Consider the following 16,719-nt stretch of genomic DNA (forward strand, 5'->3'; position numbering starts at 1 on the left):
GTGAAGAAGTTGTTCCAGTGGAATCGAACCGGATGAAACCATTAACCGTCTCATAATAGTGTTACTCTTCTCACTTATTGGACTCTCTCTTTAGACATTGGGCTTAGACATCCTCCAGCCTTTTTTATTCTATCCAAGAGTGCCAAGTTCTCGAGAGGGTGTGTGATGGCGAAATTAAATGGTCATTTCTCTGTATAACTAGTCGTCTGTATAACGATTCGTGTGAGAATTAGTTTTTTTTCTTGGAAGTTGGAGTTGGAAGAGCATGGGATGGTTGCGATGTGTCCATTCGTCATATCGATTTGCCTCCAGATATGTGTAGGGGAATTTTTTGTTATCACATTTAATGACCCGAAAAAATGTGCCATGAGCGTTATTTCACTCCCTTTTTCTTCTAATTATGTAAGTTAGTGTTATTGTTAGTGACTGTAAATTGTGACCATACACGGACGATCACGATCACGTGCTCAAACCCCGCCTGACTTCTAAAGCTCTCTCAACGGCTACAATGGTCGTTATATTCAAATCATATGTTTTTCGGTGACTTTCTACTTCTCGTTTCATTTCGTTTCGTTCTGTTTGTGTGTAAAGTATGAACAATAGCAGAGATGGATCCATTAAGATTAGTTTGTTAGATGAGCAGCGCTATTAAAACATAACGATGGTGTTGAGTTCAGTTACTTTAATTATATTTGCATGTTATTTTAACAAAGCTTCGTAACATAAAATTAATAATCAAAAATAACTCATGAATTAACGTGCAAATACAACTAGATTAGTCTTTTTAGGCAAATGCGATTCAAAAACCTTAAAGTGAACAGAAATCTTAGGGCTCCGGATGTAGGACGTGACAGGTGCATTATTTGCTGATTTTCAATGTCAAATTGCACTTGTCCCGGCCTGCAGCTTACCGCCCCAAATCATCAAACAATCAAAGAAGTTGCATCAAATCATTTTTATGTTTAATAAACGCCACATAGTGTGACCATCGTCAGAAAAATAGCTCGAGCTTTAAATATTTTGACTATATATTAATGCCTGCTTTTTTACGATCCTTTTATTAATAAAACTAGGCTTTGTGTTTTTTTTCTTAGCTTAAGGAAAGAAAAATTTGGGGCTCGCTTTGAAGAAACATTTCAGCAGTATGTACGCAACTTCACAGCGATCCGTGGCATCGTCGGCTGCAGTTCGGCAGGAGTCAAGCCCCAGTCGGAACGGTTGCCGGTACGTTTCCGGAAGGATCTCGATCTGCTTCACTGCTGCATCGTAGTTTAGCTTTCCTTTTTTCGACTAAAATACAAAACAGGGCAACATAACGATAAAAGGAAGAAGGGGGGGAGCTGCTAAAACATACACCACAAAGCGGCGTGTCGTACAATTGCTCAATAATACTCACTGTTTGCGTTAGATCCATTAGGCATGCGACGTAACACTTGAAATGAAGAGAGAACTGTAATGTTATTTTACTGTTGAAAGAAATAAACGATTAAAACTACTTGAACTCCTCTCACCTTAAACTCGTTATCGTCGGGAAAAATGCCCTGGCTGGGATAGTTGGCCATTTCTAGAACGATGCCCCAGACAATGGACAAATCAATTAAATTCAACTGACTGGAATTCTTTAACATTGTGTTTTCGGGGAATATTGCTACATACCTTCGGAAATTTTGTGTCTCGATGTACACACCTTTCTCATTCCTTTGGCAATCTCGTCCATATCGGCTTGTGTGAGCGATTGTTGTGCATTAGCTACCGCAGGTCCAAACACGAGGCAGTAGACACCCATCGCCGCCACCACCCACGTGACGGTAGTCGACGAATAGAACGCGTTTGAAGTCATTTCACTGTGATCGTTACCTATCGACTGGTCAGAATCGTCCGATATGTTGCGATAAAATGTGAAAAAGGCGTACTAGCGCGGCTCCCCTCCCTGCACGTGGTGTGGGGGGTTGCACATACACGGGAGAGTTCAATCTCCACTCCTCAGCCGGAAGAGAGTTCTGATGCGCTTAGGTTAATTTAATGTGTGATAAGTGGCGATTAACTACTAGACCGGGAACGTACAATTACATTCGTAAAGGGGTAGGAACGACGAGGGGGTGAGATCGCTTGTTTTTTTTTTGCAAATCATAGTTTCTCACTATTCATGGTAAGCATTCTTTCTTTCAAATCGACACGATATATGGCGATTGTTGCCGCCGCTGTATTGATCAATAGAGCACGACTACTGAGAATGAATGAAACATCACTATTTTCAAATCGAAGTAAATGGTTCCATTAAGAGCTTAAATTGTTTGTGTTCCCGCTCAGTGTTCAATTATCGATCGAGAAATTGAAATTCTCCTCCAGGACGTCGATGCAGTGTCGTTCTGCGGTTTTTGGTTGTGTTAAAGAGAACCACCGCACGTCAAGGTTTGTTGAAAGAAGTGTCATCATTTCATCATTCCAGTTAATAATTAGTTGGATATTTACGAAGCAAGGGATCATTCATTTCGCGTGTATTGAATTGTTTAAGTGTGTAGTATAAAGCTAAATGTGATGCCACACTTATGGTTCAGTTGAGGGGTGTTGTTCTCCTTACTAATGCTGATAGTTGTTGTGTGTACTAATCTTAATAAATGTATCGTAATTTGTTGTAACTGTTTTCTTAACTATCCTATCGTACGTTGTAGTTTGCGGCTGCATGTCCCACAGCTAAACAAGCAATGATGCCATACTGTTAGCAATAATGCATACTTTCAGGGGTAAATAGGGGAAATACAGGAGTTAGCAATATACCCCTGAAAGTATGCAATGCAACTGAAAGTATGACCTAAGGTGGTGAATATAGGGTTGAATCTGTACTTGTGAAAAGAAGTTCTTTAACAGAGTTTTCCAGGTGTTCTCATAGCTGTGGGACACATTATTGACTCCTTCTTACGTTAAATAAACTTAATCTAATGGGAATTGTTCTCCATAGCACCCTTGTTGGACAAATCCAGGAATAGGAATTTCCAAATAGCTTGTCCAAAAAGGATGCCATAGAGTCCAATCACCGACAAACCGACGTGACACTTCGAACAAAATGAGCTTCAAAAGTTGTCTCCTCATTTCAAATGAAAATACGTTAAACACTAGAGCCATCTCTATAATGATTCGCTTACTACACTGACACAGAGAAGAAACTGCTAAAACCCCTTTTTCGTTTTTCTCCCCAACTTCCAACGAAGAATATTTTCTCCACTTCTCACATCATTTGTAGTGCTTTGGAAACCCATCAAATGATTTTTCTGGGTATTTTGTCCAATTTTTTTCATAAAATCTTGCTTAATACTTCCTCCTCCATTTGTACATGGAAAAGTTGTTTCCATCTAAGCAGCCGCGAACAGAGCTCTTTTTGACAAAAGTGTTCGCCTTCATGGCAAATGACAGTACATTCTTGTGGGACAGTTTTGTAACGCAAGTGTCACGTCGGTTTGTCGGTGGTCCAATGTCCATCATATAAAATCCACTTCCCATAAGAAAGAGTCAAGGAAGTGTACCACAACTTTGAGAACCCCTGGAAAACCATGTATCCATAACTATTGGAAACATAATTGCCCTCTCTCCATTTTCATGATTACTGAAATCTTGCATTCCATCGGTGAAGTACCAGCTCCACTACGAACACGATACAGGCCAAACTAATACCAAAGAAGTAGATGAAAAATACACCCAAAAAGTGTTCGATCGAAAGCGCAACAGGTTCGTGACCGTTGTCCTGCAAGCGTGCCGTGACAATGTTGCGTTGTACCGTCAGTCCATGATGCCGTATGAGGGACTGCAGGGATAGTAATAAATAAGCAGATCAAATTCAACAGTTATCAGTAGAACATTCAGCTTACCGTAAGCTCCAGATAGTGCAGCACACCGCACTGGTGCACCTCCAGTATGAACGCATTGTAAGCGTCCCGGAGTGGCCAAACCTTGCTGCAGAACCCGTTCGTGTGATCCAAGTAGATCGGCTGCTTGAGCGGTTGCAGCAGCAGGGACGCATTGATGGCGAGCGGTGTCCCCAGCCCGTAGCTACCGTGCATCATACCCTCGATGACGTAGCCCATGCGCCGATCGGTAAAGGGCAGCCTTTCGCGCTCCGCAGTGTCCGGTATGATGACGAAGCTTTCCCGCATGCGTATCATGGCCGGCGTTGTCGCCAGGTAGAGCGTGTAGATCCACACGGCGCTACCGCCCGTCCAGCGCATGTCCCGTGCCAGAAAATCGTCAACCGTGTCGATCGACGCTTCGTACCGTGGCAGCGTCAGAATGCTGGCGAGTGCGCCGGCATAGCTGTTACCGATCATGAACCCACCGAACAGCAGTGCGGCCAGCAGAATGGCTGCGGCTAGCAGATCTTTGCGCAGCCGTGCCGATTGCTCCACGTACAGGCTGACCATGAAGAACAGTGCGTCCAGCAGGTGCTGGGAGCGAGATTGCTTCTGACGTTCGTCACCATTGGGTGGTAAGATTCGCAGTCGGGTAACACTGACCATGAAAACGGTCAGCGTGCCGGCAGTGAAGGTGATACCTACGACAAGCCACAGGGAAGGAGGAAAGGACAGGAATGGCGTTTGCCAGAATGGCAGCAGGCGGGGCTTCGGTACCAGGACCGAGATCATCGATATGCCGATCATTTGGGTGATGGTTGTCAGCTGGAACCAGGCGTGCCATGCCAGTAGGGCCCCCAAACCGACATCCGCCCGCTGTTCCACAAGATCGCTCAGTATAGCTGTGGTGTTTCCATTCTCCAACACTTCGCCCCAATCCGTTTGGTTAACTAAAACGAGGGCACAGGGGAACAAAAGTTGCTAAAGTCTGTTCGAAAGATTGTGATTTTCAGGGGCGCAAACTCATACTTAGCTCCACGGTACAGTTGTGACGGCGGCAAAACTCCATGGTCAGTATCAGTTCGAATCCATCCAGCCATAACTCATGCGCCGCATCATCAGCACACTTTGCATTTCCTTGTCCGATGGGCTGGAGAAAACGAAAAAAAACACACATGGAGGCGCTGTGTAATGATGGTAAACTTCCCATCCTCCCAACGTACCACTTTCTTGTAGACGGAACAGGGCACATACTCTAACGTGCTAACGCGCACCCTTCTTCCTTTCATATCACGCACTTTATCGGGAAAGAAGTCTATTTCGGTATCGTGCTTTGGCTCAAACACGACCACCCCGTTCGCGTCCTGCTTCAGTACTATTTCACCAATTCGCACCAACTCGATCCTTACACCGAGCGGGTTATTCGGGAGCAGCTGAGTTGTGTGTAGTTCGAACGCGTCCTTCCGATGGCGGTTTCCTTTGGCCGATGATGAAGGAACGATTAGCAACAAGTTTACCAACACTTCGAGTGTCTGGTTGTATTGCAACAGCCTGCTGCGATCGAACGTTGCAGATGTCGTCATGGCGATCAGGTGCTTCGGCGACGGACGTAGCTTTGCCCTTTTGTGCACCTCGTAGAAGTGTTCCAGAAACGGGAATAGGGTCGATTCGGTAACGACAAATCCACCACAGTTGGTGTCCACGGCTTGGAGCAGCTTTTGGCAGAATTCTTCCTTATTGATGGCCCATGCCGTTCCATTGGGTGGTGCAGCAGCAGTAATATCTTCATCTTCAAGCACAATATGTACCAGCGGTAATGGTGGTTCCCCGGTGGTAAAGGGGATGTTGTCGTGGAGCGATCGTATGAAACACACGGTATAGTGTTGGCTGTAGTATAGCCGCAACAGATGGGTGAGCAAAAACTGCAGGCTTGTGTTGAAGTTGTTTGGTGGTAGAAAGTTAACCATCTTGTAATCCATCCAGGAGGGGTAACTAATCGTGTGAGTGCTACTTTCGTTACGGTGGATGCCTTTTATAAGGATCTTTCTATTGCGAAGGACATGTTACGCGAGCATTGCGAATGAATAATGCATGAAGGGACAACGCATTACAATTATTTTCCATTCCTTGGGCCAGAGAGCATGAGAGCAGTTCACTCAACATCGCTCTGGACCAGCGATGTCAAACTCATTTGACTCCGGGGGCCAAAATGCCACTGAAAATAGTAGCACGGGCCACAGCACAGCATAGTTTTTACATGATATATTCATCTTGTTCTTGTGGCACAACCAACCGCTGCCGGTCAAGGCCTGCCTGTGTACCCACATAGTGAAGTGAGCTTGGCTTTCAGTGACTTATTGTTACCATAAGTAAGATAGTCAGTCCATGGTCTAGTCTATTCGGGGCTTGAATCCATGACGGTCATGTTGTTAAAGTCGTACGAGTTGACGACTGTACCACGAGACCGGCGATGATGTTAGATGATATTACATGATACAAAAATCCAAATGTGGGCAGTTCTTTTCAATTCATTTTGAGATGAAAGATACGTTGCAAAAGTTAAAACTTTGATGTAAAAAAAATAGTTGTAGCGAATTATTTTCAATTGATCATAGGCCTCTGATATTTCCATCCAAACATTGGGTCTCCTAAAGAAAATTGCTAGCGATTTCTCCGACCCTATATGCCTAAAGACTCTGCTCTCTGGTCAGATCGATTTTGGAGTACTGCTCAGTAGTCAGTTGTAGTAGCAGTAGTTGGTAGCTCAGTATCGAGCGGATGCTACGATCGTTCTCCAGGTTTGCTATATGCAAAATCCTGGGTGGATTGTCCTCCCCCATGCCTCTCTTTGCGAGAACAGGTGTCGGCAGCTTGGCCTGGAACTATTGGAAATCCGCCGTTCCCATGTTCAATCCGCCTTTATTGCCGCATTACTCCTTGGTAATATTGATTCTCCATCCCTCCTTTCTTCTATCCTTTTCTACGTCCCTAACCGTGTCCTTCGTAACCGTGCTCCCTTACTGATCCCATCCCGCCGAACGCCGTAATGACCCCCTCCTTCGTGCAATTCGTCGATTTAACTGTGCATATTCTATGTTTGATTTCCACCTACCCTTATCCTCTTTCCGATCCCGCATCAGAACCCACCATAATCCCGAGCTGCCTTAATTTTTGTTAATTTGTGTTAATTTTTGCTAGGTTAGGAACATACGTAATAAGTATTATTTCAGTATTTGTGTAACCAAAAGGTAGACAAATAAATTTGAATATGAATACGAATTTCCAACATTTGCATAACTTTATGCCAGCTAACAAGATTCAGTACGCAAAAATAATGTGCAAAATCTGCCCATGACTAACGCGTTAAATTCCAATGCAGAGCTGTCAATTTTGTTAAGTGAAGTTGATATCGGTGTCGATTTGATTATCAATATTTTTGGGCTAGAATTGAAATAGCGAATTCTTACTTTTGATGCTGTCTAAATTAATTTACATACAGGTCGTTCAGTCCAGTTCAGATCTTCATTTTACAGAGTAGTACAAGGTGTCATACAAGTCCTTAATATCCGTTATTCCTTTCTTGTCAATCTCCAGAGAAATGTTCCTTCATTATCGCGACCAAAATCGGAGCCATAAGCCCACGTGTAGTTAATCGAATCACATTGGTCTTGGTAGGATGCCTGATGCAAATCTTGACATCGTTTGTAACACCCTATTTCAAAAGTAACACGTGCCAAAAAAGCCAAAAAAGTGTGAAAATTTGCGCTTTTATTCCCTGTTAGTTGAGTGATTCTGTTAATTTTTACAAGTTTTTTTTCTTATAGAAATAGTTTAATTGGCCTCCAAGTGCCACGGCTTAACAATAAAAAAAAAGTTTCTAAACTCCATAAATATGAGTAAGACATTCACGATTTTTTAATGAACAACCGTGAGCTGTTTGTTTTAAGAATTGTTTATCAAATATTTTTGTTGCTAAACAAATATAATCATCGGAAAGGGTATAACATAATGTTTATTGATTTTTATCCATTTCACTAAAATTTTGCGGAATTGAAAGCTTAATTTCATTCAAATAACCATGTTTGATTTTCCTGCTATGACTTTACCGGTTATTGGAAATCTTCTTCTTTTTGGCTCAACAACCGTTATCGGTCAAGGCCTGCCTGTTCCCAGTACCCACTTGTGGGGTTGGCTTTCAGTTACTTATAGATTACCCCCCATAGCAGGATAGTCAGTCCTACGTATGTCCGAGCACGGTCCATTTGGGGCTTGAACCCATCATGACGGGCATGTTATGTTGTTAAGTTATACGAGTTATTTGGAAACAAAGTATATAAAGTTATTGGTAGGAAAAAAAACAACAAGGTTTAATGACGATGCATGGTCTGACAATTAGTAGAGAAACCTGCGAAGTTGCGAATCTCTTCATAGTTCAGGAGTCCGGAATTGACTGGCATGTACTATAGAAGCAGAAATGCTTCTACAAATTAATCTTGGCTCAAGCGGTCGCGGGCCAAACCAAAAGGCTACTTTTGGCCCGCGGGCCATCAGTTTGACATCTCTGCCCTGAACCGTTGGCTTATGGGCACGCAAATTAGAATTAAATTGTGTTTGCGCTTCCTTGCTCTTTAACTGTTTCCTATGGGCTGTCCGCGACTTACGCAAGTATCAAATCGCAATACGGATGAAGCGCTATCCTTGGGCGCGTTACGCAAGACGGACGGCAAAAAGAGCTTTTCTGTGTGCTCGAATTATGGCCTAAATTACTCCAATCATTTTCCTGTTCTCACTGTGTATATCATACGTTGGGAATACTACGGGGATGTAATGATGAGTGGCATTATTTCATCCAAAGAATCAATTATTTTAATACTGATGTGCTTCTACCACGACTACAATGAGTGCGAGAATAAAGCTTGAAATAATTTAATTTGTCTTGCTTTGTCTGTTTTCAAGCGCTGTAGCTTACAATTTGAGTGTACCATCCTTTCACACTTCTCTACCCGTTGGTCTGGCCCTTTTTCTAATAAAACGCACGCTACACTTAATAAGACAGGCGGCCACGCATCGCTTGATTCTTGGCCCGCACCAGTACCACGCGAGTTCCGTCACAAACACAACCAGCGACAGCGATAGCCCGGCGAGCAGGATGAGCAGCGCGCCCGTAATGTTGGCCATACGCAGCGGCGTAAACTCGTCGCCGCTGGTTTTGCGCGAGTAGCGTAAGATTTGTTGCGACTTGAAGCTCAAATACCTGGCCACCCCGATCAGCTCCCAGTGGGCCAGTATGCCGAACGCCTTCAGATCCAGCACCAGCCGATCGAACCGGGCCCGGGCTGGCCACGTTTTCGAGCACATCCCGACCACCGACTCCCAGTAGATGTCTTCTGCCATCATTTTGCGGCCCTTCATCGCGTCCAGCTCCATCTGCGGGTGGGCCACGTGGCCGTACTCCATCCGCTCGACGATGATCGCCACCGTGCGTTCGTGCGCGCGGCGCGAAATCTCTCCCTCCTCCCACTCGCGGAACGTTGTCAGCAGCGTCAGCATGTCCGGCTGGTAGGCCAGCTGGATGGAGAACAGCCAGTTGACGGTCACACCGACCCAGGTCGTGCGCGTCTCCGCCAGATCGTGCACCGTGTTGATGCTTTTCTCGTACTGCGGCACGATCATGGTGCTGGCCAGACCACCATTGTAGCTGCTGCCGATCATGAACCCGGCAAACATGAGCGTGGCAAAGAGCAGGCAGGACGCTATCAGCTCGTTCGGCATCGGTACGCCCTGCTCCATGAAGAACCCGATCATGATCAGCACCGAATCGCTGAAGGTGTATCGCGTGGCTTCGCCCAGCTGCAGGATGCGCTGCCGGCTGCGGGACATAACCAGCACGGCGAACGCACCGGCAACGAAGGCGGCCAGGACCGCACCCCACAGTGAACCGGTAAAGGACAGGAACGGGGTGCGCCAGTTCGCAATGATGCGTGGCTTTGCCACGATACAGGTGCAGCCGGAGCGCGAATGGACCGCACTGAAGGCAAGATGCTGGAAGCTGGAGTACCACGTATACAGTCCGGCGAGAGTTATGTCCACCTCCCGTTTGGCCGGCGCACCAAGGAGCCCAAACTTGGTACCGTTGTCTAGCACGTTGCCCCACTCCGAAGCTGTGCAGGGGAGGATGACAGGCACAGAATGGTCAAATATACAGAAAGTGATGCAGCACACGGTTTTTTCTCTTACGCTTACCGATCATGATTTCCGTCGTACAGTTGGCTATTTCACAGAACAGCACAACCAACCACAGCTCCGTGCCGCTGATCATTGCCGATACGTTCGGTTTCGGCGGCAAGATGTATCGTGCATTTCCCTCTCCAAGGGGCTGCATAAGGGTGGAAAGTACATCAAGAAAAGGTCAGTTCAGGGAGCTCATCACGGACACCTCCATCGTACTTACTTTATCCTCTATGAAGGCGTTCGGTAGGTACGGTACGGTTCCAAGCCTTAGGCGCCGTTTGTTCATGTTCGCAAACTTGTCCGGGAAGTGATTGACGTTCTTGGTGTTAGGGAACGAGTCATTTCGAGTGTCGATCACATCGATCACGCGTGGACTAATAGTTACAGGATTGCCATCGGAAATGTCCAGTGTGTACAGCTGGACAGCACCGGATGTTTGGGCGGTAAGTTTGGGCAATACAATTAAAATTTCTGGAATTTCTGGAGGAAAGTATTGATTTTAGTTAACGATTTACGACTAAAAACGCTAACGTGTGGGTTTAACATTACCCTCTACGACGAGCAGCTGGCTTATGGTAGAAAGAAACGGAGAGTCATTGCTTTCAAGCAGCACCAGAACTCTTTTTTCCATTGTGCGCTGCAGTGCTGCTTCGTGCACCGGAAGAAAGGCATCGAAAAAAGCGCCCGCCGCGCGTTCTGTTACAAAAAATGACTGACAGCGATACAACACACAGATAAGTTAGTCCTACACTCTCCGATGTAGCAGGTTCTTTTTACAATTTCCATTCCTACCTGACATCCCATATCAACCGCAACACCAAGAGCCTTTTCGAAGTCATCGTTATCCTGAATCACTAGCACGATCGTTGGGAGCGGAGCGGTATGATGAAAACTATCCTTCCGAGCTCTTATTAAACAAATTCCGAAAAAATGAGCAAAATAGGTCATCACAAGATAATTGACCAGCGAATTAAGCCCCACAATATCATCCGAAGCGATGATGCTTTGGTGTAGTAATGAGTGAGTGGGATTTTGATTTTCCATTGAAAACACTTGCACAACATCACACTTGGCACTTTGTGATCACGGGGGAATGAAATCGTCTTTATATATAGCACAAGCAAATCTCTTCCATTTACAAATAAATCATGAAAAGTTGATGCTATTTAGACATTTAAATGTAGGTTTAACTCTTCTTACACACATTCACCTCCTTCTTTAGTCTCTTTGCCAGCTCGACGATTAGCTTCTGAGCGCAAAAGCACATTAGTAATGCGATTTCTCAATATTGATTATTGCGCTTTAGCCATTCATTGTTAGGCTCAACTTTTCTGTGATATGCTTTTTAAACATGCAACCATACAACCATATCCGTTTATTGTCATTGCATTCGTTTGTTTATTTTGAATAGAGTTTTGTTTACTTTTGCTGCTACTGCTGCTGCTGCTATCACCCCATACAAACCCGAGACTTACCTGACCGAGATAACCAACCAGCAGCGAGAACATCGTTTGAATATGATGGGTGTGTACATTAAATGTTGTCTGTAAAGAAAGGTTCAAGGAAACATTATTAGTTATTGATGTTGTATGATAACTTTGCGTCTGCTGCACGATACAGCAAATCGATCCAGCGTAATGTTTCAGGGCCTTGTTGACATCTTTTAGTAGAATTTCTGTAACATTAAACTATTGCAAAACGCAACAGTATGGCTAACGTTGTATTGAAATTTAACTATCGGTCTCGTCATCAGTTTCATCATTAAAACATTCGGATCCAAGAGGTGCTAAATAGGGGGTGGTTCATTTTGACTGCTATTCGTGCATGCTTACCTAAATGAAAAATGGTATCCCAAGTACATTTTAGCCCATTCGAAGGATGACACACCGTACCAGCTCGCAGGGCGAGTATGATGTAAAATGAGTTCTATGGAAAATAGAAGTAAATAGAAAACATAATTAAAAAATTGGAAAACGGACAATCGTAAAGAGCGGTTGCGTTTTCTTGTATCAGGGCCATTTTAACATCTTATAGCAAAGATTCTTAACGTCAAATTGCTGCAGAACGCTGCAATATGGCTGACGTTGTGACGAAACTGTACTATCAGTCTCGTCATCAGTTTCATCATTTAAATTAAACATTTTCTTTTGATAAAGTTAATCATATCTTCCAGTCATAAACTTACCTTTGAAAATTATGAACATCGATAAATGTAGAGCGATTTCATCTTGCCATTTTGTTAGAGGATGAATTTGATCTGAGAAAAGGAAAACAAAAAACATTTTTACGAATGAGGATCGCTTAGTAAAAAAATGCTTCAATCGAATGATTTAACTTTGAACTTGTTTCTTCGTTTCAGTACAATATTATTGCGTAGGAAATATGGAACCAGTTTTCTGCATGTATGTATGAGAGAGAGCTGGGTGAAATCATCATACAAGTGAACAAGCTCGTAATATTATTTGTTAATGCTTAAAAGTGAAACATTTTCTTACCTTGATGTCATCAATCATGATCAATTCCCAATTGGTATTTTGAGTTCTTCACCTGAAACGAAAAAGAAAACAATCATGAATAAGTAGCATATTCACGCAAATGCCACCAGTCTTTCCTGTATTCAATTTGCATCAAATCAGTTGATAATTTTTGTATTTTTTGCGTAGGAAATTATGGAACTAGCTTTCTTCAGATTTGTATCGAGAGAGCTGAGTGATATCATCATTAAAGAGGGCACCACACATTAACATTTTGAGTATTATTTGTAGAAATACTAGTTTTCTTACCTCTCAAGAATGCTATCATCGTAATCCATTCGTTATTGCGCAATTTTTATCAGCATGCTTCCATCATTGTTTGCACATCATTGAAATAGGAAATCTGCAAAACAAATGAACATAAATATAATTCAAAATCAGCTTTTTCAAATTAACAAAACGTTGCTTTACGATTCAACAAAAACTCAGTGAAATAATTATCAATAGCGTAGGTTATTATGGAACCAGTTTTCTGCATGTGTGTATGAGAGAGAGCTGGGTGAAATCATCATTTAAAATAGAACTAAATGTATTTTAAGATAATCGCTGCAATCACTACGTACCTTTGCTTGTTCTAGTGTTTATCCTGCCAGCAGTGTAACACAGCAAGAGTAAAATCTGCAAAATGAAACAAAAATGACACATTTATACTCTTTGCTGTTCGATTTATCAAATCCAATAACATCTTATTGGCGTTGAAATCAGTAGAATAATTATCAATAGCGTAGGTTATTATGGAACCAGTTTTCTGCATGTGTGTATGAGAGAGAGCTGGGTGAAATCATCATAAATAGAAAGTTATGCTTTAACGCTAACGAGTATGATAAGCATAATATTTATTTACCTCTTTATATGACGATGGTACTGGAACGAGCGTGGTATTGGTATGTATTAGCAATCCTATCAACGATCCTCCATTTTTTGGCAGTTTAGTAGAAGGATCTGGAAGAAAATCGAAACCGTTTTATTACTAAATGACCTTGAAAGCAAACTGATTTGTAGATTGGGATCGATTCTAGAAATCAGACTCATTCTTATCGTCGTTCATAATTAATTCAGCGACGAGAAATAACATTTAAAGATTTGCTTCATCATTTAATTCAATTATGTTTGAAGTGGCCGCTGTGCTAAAGTTCACAAAAGATTTTTATTTTATTTATTTACCTGTTTCCATGACGATGGAACTCGATGGAACGTATAAGCTTCCGGATGATCGCTCGATGCAATGTAATATCGAAGGTTCTGTAAGGAAATCAAAAACGTCTTATTAATTTGTGAGCTTAATAAGGTAGGAAAAGCGAAGAATGTTCCAGTCGATTAAAGAAAAATCAGACAAATTCTTTTCCTCGGTTCATTATTACGTGAATTCAGCGACGAGAAATAACATTTACAGATTTGCTTCATCATTTAAAGGAAACGAAGAGGGAAAGGACAGAGTTTCACACAAATTTAATTCAACTCACCTTTTCAATTGCAGCTAGCCGGCTGTTTCTTCTGGGATGAAGTCGATCATGGAATTGCTGTAACGAAAATTGATTTCATTTTAATACATCATTCAACACATACGAGCGGTACTCACAGCGGGGTTTGCTTTTTAGATAAATTGACCAAAGCTGAACAGTTCCATTGGTTTCTTTCTGGCTAGAAATGAAAATGTTAAATCGAAATAAAGACACAAATTTCCTGTGTACACAACACGCTGTCGAAGGTTGTATTTCTTTTCTCTTTCTCTCTTCGCGTTCCTCGCTGCTTCAAACACACTCCTATACTTGTTGGAAAATTAGATTGTAGTCAAACCACACCGTACCATCTAGCACATGGTTGGTGGGCTGACATTTTTCACGACCACCCCCTCAACACCGGACAAGCATCGGCGCAGATATTTAAACGGACGCCTGTACTGGTGGTTCGTAGCCTTCCGGACGGTCGACGACGACACCGGAAGCGGCACCGGTCGACACTTCAGCAGCCTTGCCGCCGCCATCACCGTGCAATTCCATCAGACTGGACAGATCGAATCGCGGCTTCTTCAACACCTTCACCTGTAAAACGACACACACACCCGCACAAACGCCCGAGGGGGAAGGACGAAATTTGTATCACGAACGTTTATCACACACAAACTCTCAGCATGCTATGCTGCTGTGGGGGTTGTTCGAAAGGAGGATGCTTACCTTGCGGATGTAGACATCGTGCAACGGGTACACGACCTGGCACGCCTTCTCGATATCCTTGGCGATCGAGTCGGGCAGCAGCTTCTCCACCACACCCTTCAGATCCGTGCTGGTGATTTCACGCTTGATGATGGCCGTCATCTTCGCGCGAATGTTCTTGATCTGCGAGTGCTGGGCGTAGCAGGTCTTGCGCTGCGACATCGAATCCTTGATGGTGAAGCCGATGCAGAACACGCGCAGCATGAAGCCATCGGTGGTCTTGACGTCGACCGAGCACTCGATCAGGGTTTGCCATTTCTTGACCATGGATCTATGCGGGAAGAAAGGAAACCAATCGATTACAGTTCATTACAATTTTTCACGTGTTTCGCCTCCTGCTTCCCCTGCACCGGGAGACACCAGTGCCACTGAGGTTAGGCGCAAGCCGCATTTGTTGTCTATGACATATGACGCGGCACACACATATACACACACACACCCGCACTCCCATACTGCCGGATTCCGGGAAAGTGCGATTCACTCGATGGGAAAAGTACTTACCGCAGCTTGTCGGTCGTCAGCTCCATACCGTGGAAGTTGGTAAGGACATCACGGCCGTTCACGCTCTCCGCCACCAGCTTGAACTTGCGGAAAGATCTCTCCGCATCGGGCTCGTTCTGCAGGTCGGCCAACGACACCTCAAACACGCGGCCCTTCAGACCGTCCGAGGCGATTTTCGTGCCCTGGGTACGGTTAACCAAGGTTTTGCCGACCTGGCGGTTCTTGAACATGTTCGGGGCCTTCACATCGTACCAATCCTTGCGCGTGAACGGATCCACGACCTTCTTTTTCGAACCTTTCTTGCCTCCTTTCGAGACACCCTTATTTTTGCCGACCGCCATGGTTACACTTCACGATCAAAAAGAACGGAAGTGGTTGCGCTGTGACAGTTCGTGACAACCGTCGGCCACTGAACGATCCGTTTTAGTACTGTCAATTTTGACAGCGCGGTTTGGCTGGTTTGCGACATGACAGCGAGTGCTGTCATTTCCGTCTTGTCGCACGATATTATTGTTTACAATCTTTTCCAGAAAGCACGTAATCTTTGGCTGATTGTGAAATCGACTAAATCATGGTAATACAAAGAAACTGATTTAATTATATGTGCTTAACTGTATTATATTAACGTTGTGTGTTATTTCCCAACAGTCATCCTCGATCATTCTGGCTGGGCTAGGCCTAGCCGTGGTTGGGTATGGAGGAAGAGCGCTAATGCGTCAAATGCCCAATGCTGCGACCAAAATGCAGGAAGCCCTGAAAAATATGCCCAAGTTTGATGCTGAAATGATGGCCAACTCGAAGTACTACCGTGGAGGATTTGATGCTAAAATGAACAAACGCGAAGCTTCCCTCATCCTGGGCGTAAGCCCATCTGCATCCAAGGCAAAGGTGTGCCGTGTAGAGAGAGAGAGAGATAGCAAACTCGTTTACGGAATGTGCAGAAAGTATTTATGTAGTTTTTGCCGTTTAATTTTAGGTCAAGGATGCACACAAAAAGATTATGCTGTTGAATCATCCCGATCGTGGAGGTTCTCCGTACTTGGCCGCCAAGATCAACGAGGCAAAGGACTTTATGGACAATACTAAGTAAAGCATTAGCTATGCGCAAATAACGAGAATTGTACAAAGTATCAAATTATTCGATAAAATAACAAGAATAGTTGGTTAATAGGTGAAAAACTTCTGAGGGGTTTATCATATTTTTCAGGAGATGGAATCACAATAGACAATCCTCTCGAATTAGCTCTATCCTTATGATGACTATCACATTGAAGCGGTGATTAATTCGTACAGATAAATTGAAGTTCATTCCAAGGATTTTTGGCAATGTTTGTATTAAAAAAAAAGAAATTACCAAAAAATAATAATAATTTCATCAGAAGCATACGCTATCACGAT

General features: G+C 43.6%; 5 protein-coding genes across 5 annotated transcripts; 1 reads left to right on the plus strand and 4 right to left on the minus strand.

Moving 5' to 3' along the window:
• Window positions 1–977: 977 nt before the first annotated feature.
• On the minus strand, window positions 978–3,023 carry LOC121588876 (general odorant-binding protein 72-like). Its single transcript, XM_041907312.1, has 4 exons — window positions 1,657–3,023; window positions 1,512–1,564; window positions 1,397–1,432; window positions 978–1,290 (listed from the first exon to the last, which is right to left on the minus strand). The coding sequence occupies exons 1-4, from the start codon at window positions 1,838–1,840 to the stop codon at window positions 1,096–1,098; spliced, it is 468 nt and encodes a 155-aa protein (XP_041763246.1). The 5' UTR covers window positions 1,841–3,023; the 3' UTR covers window positions 978–1,095.
• Window positions 3,024–3,115: 92 nt separating this feature from the next.
• Window positions 3,116–5,809, minus strand: LOC121590760. Its single transcript, XM_041910709.1, has 4 exons — window positions 5,066–5,809; window positions 4,872–4,992; window positions 3,864–4,792; window positions 3,116–3,799 (listed from the first exon to the last, which is right to left on the minus strand). The coding sequence occupies exons 1-4, from the start codon at window positions 5,807–5,809 to the stop codon at window positions 3,599–3,601; spliced, it is 1,995 nt and encodes a 664-aa protein (XP_041766643.1). The 3' UTR covers window positions 3,116–3,598.
• Window positions 5,810–8,129: 2,320 nt separating this feature from the next.
• On the minus strand, window positions 8,130–10,619 carry LOC121590761. The gene is made up of 4 exons (XM_041910710.1): window positions 10,589–10,619; window positions 10,294–10,544; window positions 10,086–10,218; window positions 8,130–10,003 (listed from the first exon to the last, which is right to left on the minus strand). Exons 1-4 carry the CDS (start codon window positions 10,617–10,619, stop codon window positions 8,832–8,834), a joined length of 1,587 nt encoding a protein of 528 aa, XP_041766644.1. The 3' UTR covers window positions 8,130–8,831.
• Window positions 10,620–14,286: 3,667 nt separating this feature from the next.
• LOC121590441 (40S ribosomal protein S3a) lies at window positions 14,287–15,707 on the minus strand. The gene is made up of 3 exons (XM_041910144.1): window positions 15,322–15,707; window positions 14,782–15,091; window positions 14,287–14,649 (listed from the first exon to the last, which is right to left on the minus strand). Exons 1-3 carry the CDS (start codon window positions 15,660–15,662, stop codon window positions 14,491–14,493), a joined length of 810 nt encoding a protein of 269 aa, XP_041766078.1. The 5' UTR covers window positions 15,663–15,707; the 3' UTR covers window positions 14,287–14,490.
• Window positions 15,708–15,789: 82 nt separating this feature from the next.
• Window positions 15,790–16,500, plus strand: LOC121590443 (mitochondrial import inner membrane translocase subunit TIM14). The gene is made up of 3 exons (XM_041910146.1): window positions 15,790–15,895; window positions 15,970–16,209; window positions 16,298–16,500. The coding sequence occupies exons 1-3, from the start codon at window positions 15,893–15,895 to the stop codon at window positions 16,409–16,411; spliced, it is 357 nt and encodes a 118-aa protein (XP_041766080.1). The 5' UTR covers window positions 15,790–15,892; the 3' UTR covers window positions 16,412–16,500.
• Window positions 16,501–16,719: the final 219 nt, after the last annotated feature.

This window comes from Anopheles merus, chromosome 2R (genome assembly GCF_017562075.2).
Source record: "Anopheles merus strain MAF chromosome 2R, AmerM5.1, whole genome shotgun sequence".
Classification (NCBI taxonomy): Eukaryota; Metazoa; Arthropoda; class Insecta; order Diptera; family Culicidae; genus Anopheles; species Anopheles merus.

What these genes read in the sequence shown, in the direction of transcription:
- LOC121590443 (XM_041910146.1), top strand. An exon ending in CATCTGCATCCAAGGCAAAG is followed by an intron (nt 16,210 to 16,297) that starts GTGTGCCGTGTA and finishes GTTTAATTTTAG; the next exon opens with GTCAAGGATGCACACAAAAA.
- LOC121588876 (XM_041907312.1), bottom strand. Translation starts at nt 1,840, where the DNA reads ATGACTTCAAACGCGTTCTATTCGTCGACTACCGTCACGTGGGTGGTG. An exon ending in GAGACACAAAATTTCCGAAG is followed by an intron (nt 1,565 to 1,656) that starts GTATGTAGCAAT and finishes GCATCGTTCTAG; the next exon opens with AAATGGCCAACTATCCCAGC. An exon ending in TAATGGATCTAACGCAAACA is followed by an intron (nt 1,291 to 1,396) that starts GTGAGTATTATT and finishes TTTGTATTTTAG; the next exon opens with TCGAAAAAAGGAAAGCTAAA.
- LOC121590441 (XM_041910144.1), bottom strand. Translation starts at nt 15,662, where the DNA reads ATGGCGGTCGGCAAAAATAAGGGTGTCTCGAAAGGAGGCAAGAAAGGT. An exon ending in CTGACGACCGACAAGCTGCG is followed by an intron (nt 15,092 to 15,321) that starts GTAAGTACTTTT and finishes CTTCCCGCATAG; the next exon opens with ATCCATGGTCAAGAAATGGC. An exon ending in ACGATGTCTACATCCGCAAG is followed by an intron (nt 14,650 to 14,781) that starts GTAAGCATCCTC and finishes GTCGTTTTACAG; the next exon opens with GTGAAGGTGTTGAAGAAGCC.
- LOC121590761 (XM_041910710.1), bottom strand. Translation starts at nt 10,619, where the DNA reads ATGTTAAACCCACACGTTAGCGTTTTTAGTC. An exon ending in ACGCCTTCATAGAGGATAAA is followed by an intron (nt 10,219 to 10,293) that starts GTAAGTACGATG and finishes ACCCTTATGCAG; the next exon opens with CCCCTTGGAGAGGGAAATGC. An exon ending in TACGACGGAAATCATGATCG is followed by an intron (nt 10,004 to 10,085) that starts GTAAGCGTAAGA and finishes TCCCCTGCACAG; the next exon opens with CTTCGGAGTGGGGCAACGTG.
- LOC121590760 (XM_041910709.1), bottom strand. Translation starts at nt 5,809, where the DNA reads ATGGTTAACTTTCTACCACCAAACAACTTCAACACAAGCCTGCAGTTT. An exon ending in GTTCCGTCTACAAGAAAGTG is followed by an intron (nt 4,993 to 5,065) that starts GTACGTTGGGAG and finishes CGTTTTCTCCAG; the next exon opens with CCCATCGGACAAGGAAATGC. An exon ending in CAACTGTACCGTGGAGCTAA is followed by an intron (nt 4,793 to 4,871) that starts GTATGAGTTTGC and finishes CCCTCGTTTTAG; the next exon opens with TTAACCAAACGGATTGGGGC.